We start from the raw sequence: 14,553 nt of genomic DNA, 5'->3' as shown, positions 1-14,553 counted from the left end.
CAGAACCTGAAAAATGATGTGAAGCCCACACACGATCATTTAACCACTTAAGGACAGAAGGTGTTTTTCAGATTCGGCGTTTACAAGACTAAAACTTTTTTTTGCTAGAAAATTACTTAAAACCCCCAAACATTATATATATTTTTTTCTAACACCCTAGAGAATAAAATGGCGGTCATTGCAATACTTTGTCACACCGTATTTGCGCAGCGGTCTTACAAGCGCACTTTTTTTGGAAAAAAATCTTTTTGAATTAAAAAAATAAGACAACAAATTTGGCCCAATTTTTTTATATATTGTGAAAGATAATGTTACGCAGAGTAAAATGATACCCAACATGTCACGCTTAAAAATTGCGCCCGCTCGTGGCATGGCGTCAAACTTTAACCCTTAAAAATCTCGAAAGGCGACGTTTACTTTTTTTCTTTATTTTTATTGATTTTATAATTTTTTACACTGAAGTAAAAAATTGATCACTTTTATTCCTATTACAAGGAATGTAAACATCCCTTGTAATAGAAAAAAGCATGACAGGTCCTCTTAAATATGAGATCTGGGGTCAAAAAGACCTCAGATCTCATATTTAGACTTAAATGCAAAAAAAAAAAATGGAAATTTTGTCATTTTAAAAAAAAAGGTCTCTTTAAGACGCTGGGCGGGACTGACGTTTTGACGTCACTTCCACCCAGCAATGCTATGAGGACGGGTGGGGGCCATCTAGCCCTCACTTGCATCCTCACACAGTAGGCAGCAGCACCCGATCGCCTCCGCCGCTACCGACGGCTCCGGTAAGTGGCCAGGCGACGTGGCCAATCCACAACTTGTGGCCAGGCGACGTGGCCAATCCACAACTTGTGGCCAGTGGACAATCCACAACTTGTGGCAGGTGAAGTGGCAAGTGGACAATCCTCAGCTTGTGGCAGGTGATGTGACACGCTAAATACAAGTACACTGCTGCTCTCTCAGCTGTTACTCACTCTGGTCTCACAAAATGGCTGAAATGGTTAAATACTGTTTGAGCTTAGGGAGGGTCTTATGATGTGGTAAAACATGTTAAGACACCGCTAAAATCGTAAAATTTTGATTGATAAGTTGGTAAAACCGCAATATTAGAACTGATTCAATCATACAGTTTGTAGTGAACATAAATTTGCAAAACAAGAGTTCCACCCATATAAAAAAAGTCAACTACAAAAAGTGTAGCCGACGACTTAATTGGACACTCGCCTGTCCCACGGTCAAATGATGCAGGCGAACAAAAGCCCGCTCCTCAAACTCTTCACCGGCATTCTGACTGTGGGCACCTGGCTGTGGCTTCACAGCTGGGCACGCACTGCGATTAGCCGGGCAATTTTCTGGGATGCGTGACACGTCCTAGAACATTGCATGGGAGGGAGGGCGGAAAGGTGAACTTCCTTCCGGGGCCACAGAGCCCCGGGAAGAAGTGGGAGCTGGATGCCTCCAAAAATGGGTATCCAGCACCCCCATAAAAAAATTACATGCCAAATCAGGGGGTCACCTTCACTTAAAGCGGAAATTCCATTTTTGGGTGGAACTCCGCTTTAAAATTTGTATTATCTCATGGTTACTGTGAAATTGTGTGAATGCATCAATGCAGTGCATGTCATCTTAGCTTGAATTCATTGAATGAGTTTACCAAAAATGTAAATATTGCAGAATATACAGCCTCACGCTACATAACTAAGCGCCATTTCATGCTGAATAAAGTAAATTATAGACAGCTTTCCGTTTAAGGTGCATAAATAGATTTTTTTACTGCAAAAGCATTTAATTAAAATAAATTTGCTTTAAATCATTGATTTTTTTATCCACCCTTCAAATCAACCCAACCATAGTTGGCAATACAGCTAGTTAGGGATTTCATTTTGGGTAATCCAGTGGAGATGAATAGAGTTCTAGATTTACAGTTTCAACAACTACATCAGATCTCTCGTTACTTACAGAGTCTCTTACCTTCGTAGCCTGGGGTGTTGATACCACGTGGACTGAGCTGGCTCTGACACCATTTGATTTAGGCCGCTTATAGAGTGCAAATCTGCTTTTCCTCCTCCCTCTGTCTCCATTAGGAAGGCAGCCATTGTACCTACAAAAGAGAATACATAATACTTTAGGATAATATTTATGTGCACAGACAGCACCAATATTCATACATGTGTAGCTGGTATTGAAACGCCATCAGGAAACGCGTACCTTCAGATTTATCTACAAATCATGCAAGAAAATCTCCTGCACAAAAAAAAAAAATGCAAGAAAAGCCCTCTTGTAAAAAGGATACTGTACTGAAGGTGTACACTAAAGGTCTGCTCAGTGCCAGGATAAGGTCATCTAGTGCCAAGGCAAAGATGCCAAACTGACACCCCTCTCTGTATGTATGTATGTATGTATGTATGTATGTATGTATGTATGTATGTATGTATGTATGTATGTATATATATATATATATATATATAAATAAAATCACACACTTAATATAGTTCAATACAAAATAAAGAGGGGAAAAGAAAAACATAAAAAAGTGTTGTCAGAAGAAAATGCAATGCATGCTTACCACTTGCACTCAATTCATTTTAGTGGTCAGACTACAGGTTTAATTTTGGCAAAAAAAAAAAAATAATAATTAAAATAACGCCCAAGTGCTTGACACACCTAAATGCGTTACAGGCTTTTACAAGTATCAGCCGTTTTTTTTTTCTGCTAAAAAAAACACCACTGCCAGGGGGAAAGGCGTCCAAGTTACCCAACGCGTCCCATGTACACGAGGCCTAAGGGCAACTACAATTGGTAGCCAAAAGGAAAAAAAAAACACGTCTTTATATCAAGCATGCCATACATGGGAGCGATATGGAATGCTTTTCATACACCATATCATTCTCATTTCTCTGGCTACCGACTGTAAAAGTTCTAAACCATTTCAAAACCCTTTTTATTGCAAGGGAGGTGATGACACATAGGAGCTGGAAAACTCCCTGTGCCCAGACAGCCAATGTGCCCAGTAAAATCGCAAAATCGGTGCCTACCATGCAAAATGTTGAGTCCATCCTCTGTGTTCACCCCCCATTTCCCCCGAATTCCTGTGGCACGCTGTGTACCCAATGCCAGTTCTCCATGAAGAATATCAGGCCAGTAAAACAAGCGCCCACGTCTGTTCTTCAGGTGAGCGCCGATAAGACTTGTTTAATTTGAAGAGTAAAGACACAATGCATAGCAGTGCGGTGCTTTACAGCTAATGATCCATGACATAGATGGAAGAAAAGGATGAGAAGAATTGTCAACGGATTTCTATTTCCAACGTGGAAGAATTTAGTCTAAACACACATTTTGGGAATTCCTCTGCCACACACAGTCTAACCGCTACAATAAAACAAAGCGTGTTCTGACAAAGGAAGACCTGAAGCACAAGTACAAAGGAAGTCATTGATATTGTGAATGCTTCATCCTTGAGTCACATCTTTAGGCTGATCACACACACAAAAAGGCAGCACATGGGCATGTCGCTGGGAAGACTTCCTTACAAACTGCATTCAAATGAACAGCTGCAATATAGAGGAAACCAATTAACCTTTACCCGTTTACCCACAAATATACCAGTGACGAGCCACTCCCTGATGCTCTACAAAAAAACAAAGTCATTCATGGTGCCTGATGAGAGAAGGGCTCTGTTCTCACCCTATTTTTACTGACAGACTTCCTTAAAGAATAATCCCTTCCAAAACTGACATTTCCATTTTTAGTGCATGCTTGCCAACATGCCACGCGTGCCCTCCCTTTCTTTGACACTTGGGTAGGTAAGATCTGAGACCAGGGCCACTGATCTGACCAGCAGCAGCAAAGGCCTGTATAAGGCCTCATGCACACTGGGCGTTCCGCCTCCATGCGTGAAATCCTGCCATTTAAGTGTGGTTGGTGTACAGCCCTGCTGCTGGCAGCCTGTTAAAGAGGGGGTTCACCCTAATAAAACAATTTTTTTCTAGCATTAAATTAGGCATAGTAGCGCGAGCTACAGTATGCCTGTATTTATTTTTTTAGCCCCGTACTCACTGTGCAATCGTATAGATAAGATTCCGACTCCCCGCGGGGAATGGGCGTTCCTATCCAGAGGGAACATGATTGACGGCCGGCTATGGCACGTCACGCTCCCCGAAGATAGCCGGAGTAGGTCTCGGCTCTTCCCGGCGCCTGCGCACAGACTATGTGCAGGCGCCGTGAAGCGCCAAGTCCTATTTCGGCTATTTCCGGAGAAGCGTGACACGCCATAGCCGGCCGTCAATCATCCTCCCTCTGGATAGGAACGCCCATTCCCCGCGGGGAGTCGGAATCTTATCTATACGATTGCACAGTGAGTACCGGGCTAAAAAAATAAATACAGGCATACTGTAGCTCGCGCTACTATGCCTAATTTAATGCTAAAATGTTGGTAATGAGGGTGAACCACCGCTTTAAGTGTGTTAGCAAGGCTTGAAGCTGCCCATAGATGGGTCAGTTTGCCAGATTACCCCAACTACACATTTAAGGTGGATGAAGGAATCCTGTGTAATTTTATGCTTAGGGCTCATTTAGGCCCCATTCACACCTGAGCATATCGTTTTCAGGCAGAAAGTCGCGCAAATTTACCGCAATTTTGTACAGGTCAAATGGTCACCAATGAAAAAAGTAGAAAAACGCCCAAATATGACAAAAAAATCCCAGAACTTGTTTGAGCTTCAGGCGTTTGAGCTTCTGGCTTCAGGCGTTTTGGAATGGAGACGTGAACCATCCCCATAGAGAATAGATTTTTTTTCCCCCTCCAACGTTTGCTAGCTTCAGGCTCCAAGCTACAAAATGCTCAGGTGTGAATGGGGTCTGATGCCGCGTACAGACGGTCGTTTTTTGTGATGTAAAAAAATGACGTTTTTCAAACTTCATTTTCAAAAACGATGTAGCATACACACCATCGTTTTTACCAAAAGCTCTAGCAAAGCGCGGTTACGTTCAGCACGTACGATGGCACTCTGTTCCATTCAAACTCACGTCCTAACTTGCTTCGGAGCATGCGCGGGTTTAAAAACGTCGTTTTAGCTACACACGGTCATTTTTTGTGACAAAAAACGACGTTTTGAAAAACGACAAAAAATTGAAGCATGCTCGAATTTTTTTTTTTGTCGACATAAAAACAACGTTTTCCTCACACACGGTCATTTTAAATGACGTTTTTAAAAACAACGTTTTTTTTCACCCATCACAAAAAACGACCATCTGTACGCGGCATTACACTTGCTTCAAAACATGGCATTGGACACACTTTATTAAAGCGCTCTCAAAAGCAGAGATCCCCCTCAAAAGTTGCAAATGTTTGCATTTCCTCCTCCAGTGCCACATTTGGCAACTTTGGGGGGGGGGGGGGGGGTTTAGTTATTGACAGGTACCCGTCCCCACTTCCAGGAGACCTGTCTCCGGCGTATCACACACGTGCAGTAGGGAGCCGGCATGAATGGCGGCAGCCACTGAGAGACGATTGGAAAATCAGCTGGGGTACCAACATCGTGGGATCCATGGACAGGCAAGATGTCCTCTAAACACCAGTCACTAAATAAAATGGTTAGCTTACAGTCCTGTTCACACCTTGCATTTTCTTTGCTTAAATACATTATACTCCATGTCGCTTTAGTGGTGCTGCAAAGCCTCCATAAGACCCCTTTCACACTAAAGGCGTTTTTCATGCATTTTAGTGCTAAAAATAGCGCCTCCCATGCCACTGGGACAGTACACTTGCAGGACGTTAGAAAAGGTCCTGCAAGCAGCATCTTTGGGAGTGCTGTATACAGTGCCCATGTTCATTAAAATGAATAGGTAGCACTTCCAAAGCGGCGCAAAACGAGCGGCGCGGCCCCAGTGTGAAAGGGGTCTTAAAGGGTATGACAGTGCTCACACAAAGCACCTGCAGCTTTTGAGAGGCTTTAATTCAGCTTTGCTTTGGAAGTATTGTAGGGATGAGACAGACACACACACACACACACACACACACACACACACACACAACCAAGCTTCAAAAAAGCATTGCCAAAGCATCATCAAAAACTAGAGGTGCACCGAATGGAAATTTTGGTCCCGATTACCGAAAATGCAGGATGGCTGAAAACCCAAAAGAAAAAGTATATATCTTTGTATTATATTTGACTTTTCAATTTCATGAATTTAAATGAATATGAATTTATTGTTGGCACCTTTAGCACAAGAAAAATGTATCCTTATAAATTCTATGTATGTCTTCACACTGGTCCTTCCATTGTGGCGTAAAAAAACCTGCTTGTTGCATTTTTGGTCAGAGAGAAAAAAAAAAAGGGATTGTGTGATTGTCTTTGGCGGGTGAATTTCGAGACACCCGGCCCTAAAAACATAATAGCACTCTGAATTACAAGAACCAGCTCCTAAAGTCTAATGTGCAACACACATTGAACCAGCTGAATAGAAACAAAAAAGTTACATTAAAAAAAAAAAAAAAAAAAATTTGTACTAGAAAGCAAAAATGTGTTTCTCCAGCAAGATGACAGATCAGATATTTGTGTCTAATAATATGCTATCCCAACTACATACAGAACAAAGTATTAAATGATTTTTATCGAATCGTCAACAGATATTCAAGTGCAAATTATGGCATTCTCTGGTACAAGGCAATCCCACCACTGAGCAGGTAGCAATGCCTGGAAAAAGGAGGGCCTTTAAATCAATTCAGAAAAGCCCAATTCACCCTGCTCTGGTCACTTCGGATGTTTGTTGTTAACTGTATAATAAAAGTTTTCTAAAAAAAAAAAACCCACACAAGTATGTTTAATTTTAACATCTCCTTTACAATATTATTGTTGCATTAAAAAGACCAAAATACAAAATTTGGTTTATCCGAGGAGCGCGCTACATAAAAGTACGACAGAATGAAGGTATAAACCAGGGCAGTTTCCTGCCCTTAAGACACTAGAAGGGCCTAAATGTGGCCAATGGGTGTATTAAATGCCCAAGCATCAATGGGGGTGTCCACAATTTCCCAAGTTTGGTGGTCAGTGGGATTTAAAAAAATGTGATCACTAGGAGGAATGAATGCCCCATCGTTGTTACTAGTGGCAGAAAAACAGTGTACCATCCTTTGTGTCAGTAAAATAAATGAGGTCTCATCACTGGTGCCAGTAAGAGGAACACTGCCTCAAGAGACGGACAAGGGCAAGTAAAAAGGGCCACATCCAACACGGTTACCACTTTTTTATACCAGTATTTTGGCAATACCGTGTACCAATACTTTGCAGGCAAAGTCTGCTGGAGCATGTACATTAAACCTCCGATGCAACAAATACCAGATGCAACACTCTGCAAGAGATATAGCTATATATATATATATATATATATATATATATATATATATATATATATATATATATATATATATATATATATATATATATATATACATATATATATACATATATACACATATATACATATATACACACATATACATATATACACACAAGTGTGGAGGTGTTTTTTTGTAAAAATGGACTTGGCCTTTAAATCCAAAAACTCTCCTCTTATTGAGGGAATTCCAAAAGGAACCTACAAAGACCTAAAACAAATCTGTTATCACAGGGTTTCCTCTTGGTCAGTACAGCAAACTAGTGGAAGCTTCCCCAAAAAAAAAATTCCCAAGTTACCTCTATGGGGAACCTAAAACCTCCCATCTGCTACAAAACCGAAGACTTCGCATTTATCAATAGCTCATAATCACCATGATAGACGACTGCAGATGTTCTATGGAAGGTGCTGTGTGTTATGTACAGCCGTTTCTAGGTGGTAAAACAACACCGTTTTTCCATAGCTGGGAGATCACAAGCCCCAACATGCCACTATAGAGGATATATTTCATGCTGGCGTTTTCAATAACCTGGCATACCTACGTAGTACAGACCCAGCCGGAATGCCTGGCAATACTTTTTGCTAATGCTGCCATTAACATCCTTCTCTGGATTGTCAAAGCAACAGAAGCCAAAATATTTTCAGCATGTTTCAGGATAAGTGGCTTAAGCACATGCTAGATATCAAGTTGGCTCTATGGAGATTATGTATTCAATGTTAATTAACAGACAAGGTCCTTGCTTACATCATTTTCCCGTTGGCAATGCCTTTATGCAATGCTGTGTGAATGAATAAAAAAAAAAAAAAAAACACCACACACACACACACACACACACTTTAGGGTGATCCGAATTACTGTCAGAGAACAAAATTCTTCCACTAATTCTTACTGCTCATAATACAAAGCGTGAAAAAGGCATGCATACAGTATGATAAAGCGGAGTTCCAGCCTCTTGAAAAAAAGAAAAAAAAATTTGGAGCTGCTGACTTACTTTTTTTTTTAAATATAAAAACAATTACCTGGGCAGGGATCCCACTACGTCAGCCCCCCGAAGCCAATTCATCCATCTGTTTGGGTGCAGACATTGCAAGTAAGGGAAACCGACAAAGAAGCCTTCCTACTGCGCATACACGAAAACGCGTTTTCTGAATGGTGCGGTCGTCTGGGAGACGCACACACTTCTTTGATTGGGTAACTAAGAAACAAAAAACTAGGTGGAGTGGGGTGTGCTCCAGATCTACTTTCATTTTAGCCTGGAACTCCGCTTTAAATAAATCTAAATGAGTAATTCATAACTGGTGCAAGCCATGTGTTGAATCCGATGTTAGCCACATAAAGCTATATTCCTGTAGGGCTGCACTAAAAACCACCATTCTGTCCTAAAACCACAGGGGAAGTTTTAAAATGGCAGCCGGTAGGGCCTGACCATGAAGTCAAAAGAAATGAGTCAATTCACACATGTCCAGATCTGTCAACCAAAATCTCTCCTGGAAGTGGGATTTCCTACTAGTCCTACCCATCGGTCATCAGCGGTTCCCCAGCAGAAGCTATGGTCCACCCTGAAAAACTTGTTTGTACCCAATATGGTGCAAACCCAAACTATGTCAAGTTGGCCAAACTAGAATGGTTTCATACCTGGCAGGTGAAGGGCATAACATTTTTTGTTTCAACTGTAATCTAGGAACATATTGAAATAATTTGCTCACCTACAAACCGAGTATAAACTACCCAACCAGCTAATTTTAGAGATACTTGCACCATGCATTGCACGCTCAATTATCCGTAACTGGAAGATCCCAAGGCGATTCAGGAAATAACCCAAACAAGGAGATTATATATATATATATATATATATATATATCTAATTTATTTATTATCTCCTGCTCCTGTTGGGCTGGCGCTGCTTTAAATTTAGGGGAAGTCTGAGAGTTAGTTTACTCAGACATGATTTTTGAGCAAATTTGGCCTCTGTTCCAGCCATGGCGGTGCTGTGAGTGACCACTATTGTTCGCCTGGGGTGTCGTTACCACTCCAGGCCAAAGTGTGGTAGCAGCTAGGTCAAGGCGATTTGGGTGTTCCCCCTTGGCAACCAATCAGTGGGGTTTGATCGTCCCGCTGTGCATGCTGGGGAGGGGTACTTAAGGGACAGACATTGGACAGGGGTCATCAATCCTGGTCCGTCGTCCCACCACCCCGTGTGTGGCCCTCCTGGCCGGGGGTGCGCGTTCCTGTAATCCTGGCTCCGGATCATGTTGGTCCGGGGTTGTGATCTGTTGAGTAGGCCCAGTAAGCAGATTGGGTCTACACTTTCAAGGGTGAAACTGTGCTGTCCTTCCTGGAGGGAGGAAGCCGTTTGATCAAGGACCCATCTTGGAGAGGACCGAGCACGAGGCTGGTGTCTCAGGAGAGGCCTTTAACTTCATCGAAGGATGCCCCGTTTACTGAGAGGCTTGATGGTGATTGCCTGTCGGTTCTAAATTCTGCAAGAAGTTAATCTTGAGAGATCCGGGTGCCGAATCCAGTGCTGCAAGGATTTCGGACCGAAAGTGTCTCCATTTGTGGGAAGGTCTGTGGCAGAGACTTACTATATTCTGTGCGCCATTCCGGCTGCTAGGCTAGTGAGAGAAACCTATCCGGGTGCGCAATACCCACACTGGCTAGAGTGGCGAAGAAAGCCGTGTTGCTGGAAGCAAGAGAGTTTCCCTGATTAAAATACTGCACCTGAACCTATTTACCGGTTACCCTTCCACCTCTTCAATGACTTATTTCTTTACCAAGTTCAGCAAATAAATCTTAGAAAAAGGAAGCGTAGTCACGGTGGACATTGAACGTTCATAACTCTCATCCATTACCCTAGACAGCGAGGAAATAGAGGTAACATGCCGCCCGAAAAGATCCAGCAGCTCCTTCGGGGGTAGTGCTACACACATATACATACACGTTTGACTCCTGGTCACATGTACAAAACAAATAAAAAATAGCCTTTGGAATACAGAGTAAAAAATATCAATAGTTTTAGATTGACATAAAATTTTATATTTGAAACCAAATCTATTATTTTTGGCAATAACATGGTATGGGCAGATTTCTGCCTGTCATAGGTTGTGTTACATCCCTCCAGCCTGTCTTTGAATAAGAGGGAAGTAAAAGACAACCATTAATCTACACAGAATATCTTGCCCCCATTGTGTTTAATTAGTAGGCATGGAGGGAGTGGACTGTCATTACCACTGTATATACACCCACATGTGTGTAGAGTGCTGCCCAGATGCGATAGGGAGGAAAAGCTCAGCATAGAAACTCACTGAAAACTGAGCATGTGCAAAGCTGCCAAACTCTGCAAAATACTCAGCTGAATTGGGGACAGAAGGGCAAGATAAAGAACAGCACGATCAACCAGGTTGTTTGCAGAATACAAAAATCAAATCTCATAGGAAGTTTGAACAGCATGTAATACACCATTTATTGATAGTTTTGTGATTTTTTTTATTCATTACAGTACTCCAAAATAAACTAAAGAAGGAGGCGGCACTTGGGGATAATAGAGGATGAGCTGATGGACAAAATGGTAAGAACCCCTTTTACGATTGTTTTTTCTGCCCATAAGCCAATTGCTATACATCGATTCAGATGGATTTTCTATGTTATCGGCCTGGAAATCTTTGGTAAACTCTAATGTTGCCCTATACAGAATGACTCCTGATGCCAAGGGGTGTTCTAAACATTTTTTACCACAATTTGAGCCAGATGGGTAGAATCCATGGAAACCGTAGCCGACAGCCCTTAACCAGGGGAAGAAACAGTAATATATATTGGATGTTTTTTGAGGCAGGTCCTGGATGCCTCTATTCGACCTGACCAAGGAACTCAGATAAAACCTGCAAGTATTGTATAATATACAACGAAAGGTAGTAACCCACCCAGTGTTCATTGGGGAGTTACCCTTTTGTGTTTTTTCCGTCTTATATCTCGGAAAAGCATTGTTTTCTCTGATTCTGTATATTTAGTTCTGTATTCTGCATATAGCAAACTTTTTTTTTTTTTTTAGAGAAGAGCTTTTCTGCAACTTCTGCTGCCAAGGTAAACCCAAACATCTTGGGTGTAGAACTTTTTAAAAGTTTAAAACGATGCAGGTTCACGTTAACCACCCCGATTACAGAATTACTGTAAACAAGATCTGACATCTGGGAAAATACAGTATATTTTAAATTGCACAAAATACTCTTCATAAAGCAATTTATGCTCATATAGATATGGGAAGAGAGAGCTTTTAGTATATCAAGATTCTAGTGGGATCTGAAGCACTCCCAGCCAATGAATTTAGCAACAAGGCATTTATTTTGTGACGCATGTACTGTAGAGTGAGATCAGGCAACAGTGCAAAGCTTTAAAGGGATTGTAAAGGTTTGTTTTTTTATTTTCTAAATGGGTTCCTTTAAGCTAGTGCATTGTTGGTTCACTTACCTTTTCCTTCCATTTCCCTTCTAAAATGTTTTTTTTCTTTCTTGCTATCTTTCTTGTTCCTTTTCAGTAAGCTGTTCTGGCTGGGGGTTAGTCAGGGGAACCCATTTTAATTTGGCGTGAGTTCTTATTAAAGATTCATACCAGACAGTGCCTGGTATCGCAGGGCAAAGTCGGATCCAAAGTAGTACAACTGTTGCGTCGTACCAGTGTGAATCCGGCCTTAATCTTCTGGAAGTGCCGCTGTCTTCTCCTTTCTATTTGCATTTATGGGGTTTGCGGACCCAGGCAGTCACTCAGGATTTTAGTCTGGCAACTGAGGATCTCACAGGCAAGCCTTGGAGCGGTGCTCACTCTAATTATGGTTAGATGAAGGGAGAGAAAAACAAATGTTGAGGCCCGTACACGCGATACAAAAAGTAAAATTTAGTCCAACGAGTGTTCACAGTGTCTCCCCACAGGGATGTAGTCCCAAGGGAACACGCTGACTAACCCCCCAGCCAGAATGGCTCGGATAATGGGGGCAAGCTTACCGAGGAGAAACAGGAAGTGAGAAATTCAGACAAAGAAAAAAAACATTTAATAGGGAAAATTTGAGGGAAAATTTGAAGGAAAAGGATAAGTGAACCAACAATGCACTAGCTTAAAAAGGAACCCATTTAGAAAATAAAACAAAACCTTTACAGCCCCTTTAATGCACAGAAATTAACCAATTTCTATTATGAAAATAATTTGCAACCTTCGTATATTCAGAGCATGTAGAGAGCAACTACTGGGGGGAAAAAACATAGAAAGGAACTGCATTACAATCCAGGTCATGTCACAGAGATCAAAGACAACACATGCCTGTTCAAACAAAAGTGGTCTCGGAAAAGATAAAGGGGAATTAGCAAATGTTTATGTTCTCATTAGAATGGTATTTATGGTCACTTTTCTACTTTAAAACATATCCATCTAAGCACATCGATTTCTGTCAAGTCGCATCTGATAAAAAAACAACCAATGAAGATGTATGTAAATTTCACTCAACAGCTTCTTCAGACTCACACCTGTAGCCAATAAGCCCATCTGACAACAGCACTTTACAAAAATAATATATCCAGAGATATTGGATGGCGGTCTTAGACAATCTTAATAGTATAAGGAAATGGATTAGGTCTTAAAGTTGAGATGTTAAAAAAAAAAAATTATGTGTCAACACTCAAAAGGTCATTTATGATACCGATACAGCAAAAAAAAAAAAAAAAAAAAAAAAAAAATCAAACCCCTGAAAAGTCCTCCATTCGATGAGGTGTACTTTGATGAAGTTATTCAATGATGTGTGGAACATTTAAAAAAAGGAGCGTGTAGGTACGAGATTTGTCCTGGCATGACCGTTTCTAATCCAAACCTTTGTTTCCATAGAAACCGAGAATTTTGCTGCACAACGCGAAATGCCTGGGCCCACCTAGTCTGCCCCTCTTCCTACCAGTCTTTCAAGTTTACGTCGATCCCAATTATCAGGGAACAAATATTTTGGTGCTGAAGTGATCACATCCTATTCTAGCACAAAGCACTGATAAAGAGAATATATTACACAATTCAAAACGAAATCTGCAAAATATCACACAAACTGCCGACTAAGAAAAATAACCTAGTATAAGGTGAGCGTATGTATAAACAAGCACGCGAGTGTGAGAGTGAAAGTATCGGCCCTGCATGTGGGCCGATAATTTGAGACACGAGAGCTAGAGAGACCTTATAATGTAAGCAAATATTGCTTTTATGTAAAGAAATAAAAAATATATATAATATATTCTAAAAGTAAAGATTTGAATTTTTTCCCCCCGCTAAGATTCAGGTCCACAATTTGTGCCTCAGCGAGTACGATGTACCCATACATGCACAGGAAATGCCCTGATCCATTCCCATAGACCTGGCAAAGATCCCTGTGATCTGTATGTGCATGCACCAGGCCTGAATTCAAGATGGCAGAGCCGGAGAGGAGCAGCGTAGAGGAAAACTTTCCCTACAAGACAACACTGGATTCTATGGACACACACACTAGGATTTACATTTTTATTTATTTTTTAATAGTAAGGGTGGAGTTCCTCTGTAAAGCAAAAAATAAAAAAGAACACCATCTGAGCACCCCAAACTGAAAATAAAATTCAATAAATTGTTAATACTCAAAGCAAACTCGCCTATCCATCCCATGTCTCCATGCTTTAACTTTAAGAAATCAAGTTGAAAAACACCCCCTCGCATTTCTAGCCCGTGACCATGTTGAGTAAGGGCAGACCATTCATGTGGCAATTCCTTCCTGGAAGCCATCTGCCCTTAGCTAAGGCATGCATGCTGGAGGGGGGTGCTGAACTGAGAAAATCCCTCCTCCCCTCCTGAAGACTCCTAGGATGCACAACATTTGCTTAGGCCTGAAAATCAGGCAGTAGCTTACTTTTCCCTAGATTTGCTCATGGTGATCATGTCTCCACCAAAGAGCATCTGGTGCCATCGCCAAACTTGACAAATACTGCCATGAGGGGAGAAACCCGGCGAGAGAAGATGGCGCCACTCCAATCCTGGAAGATGAACCAGTCACTGGGGACACAGCTAAGGTGCTTGAGGCAATTTGTCAAACTAAGCTCATCTCGAAAATTGACGAGGTGGAGGTCGACTATTTCCTCATAAGGCAGAACTTCCATAAACTGTGG

General features: G+C 41.4%; 1 protein-coding gene across 2 annotated transcripts in view; it reads right to left on the bottom strand.

The window, feature by feature from the left end:
• Nucleotides 1–14,553, bottom strand: part of LOC120920855 (E3 ubiquitin-protein ligase pellino homolog 2) — an 81,796-nt gene that overhangs the window by 24,191 nt on the left and 43,052 nt on the right. The window contains exon 2 of one of the 2 annotated variants that reach the window (XM_040333204.1): nt 1,963–2,104. In XM_040333204.1, coding sequence (XP_040189138.1) covers nt 1,963–2,104 — 142 coding nt within the window. The remainder of the gene's footprint in view (nt 1–1,962; nt 2,105–14,553) is intronic. The other variant, XM_040333205.1, reaches the window with a different exon arrangement.

This window comes from Rana temporaria, chromosome 13 (genome assembly GCF_905171775.1).
Source record: "Rana temporaria chromosome 13, aRanTem1.1, whole genome shotgun sequence".
NCBI lineage: Eukaryota > Metazoa > Chordata > Amphibia > Anura > Ranidae > Rana > Rana temporaria.
Note: the sequence above shows the minus strand (reverse complement) of the source record. Positions and strands in the feature narration are given on the sequence as shown.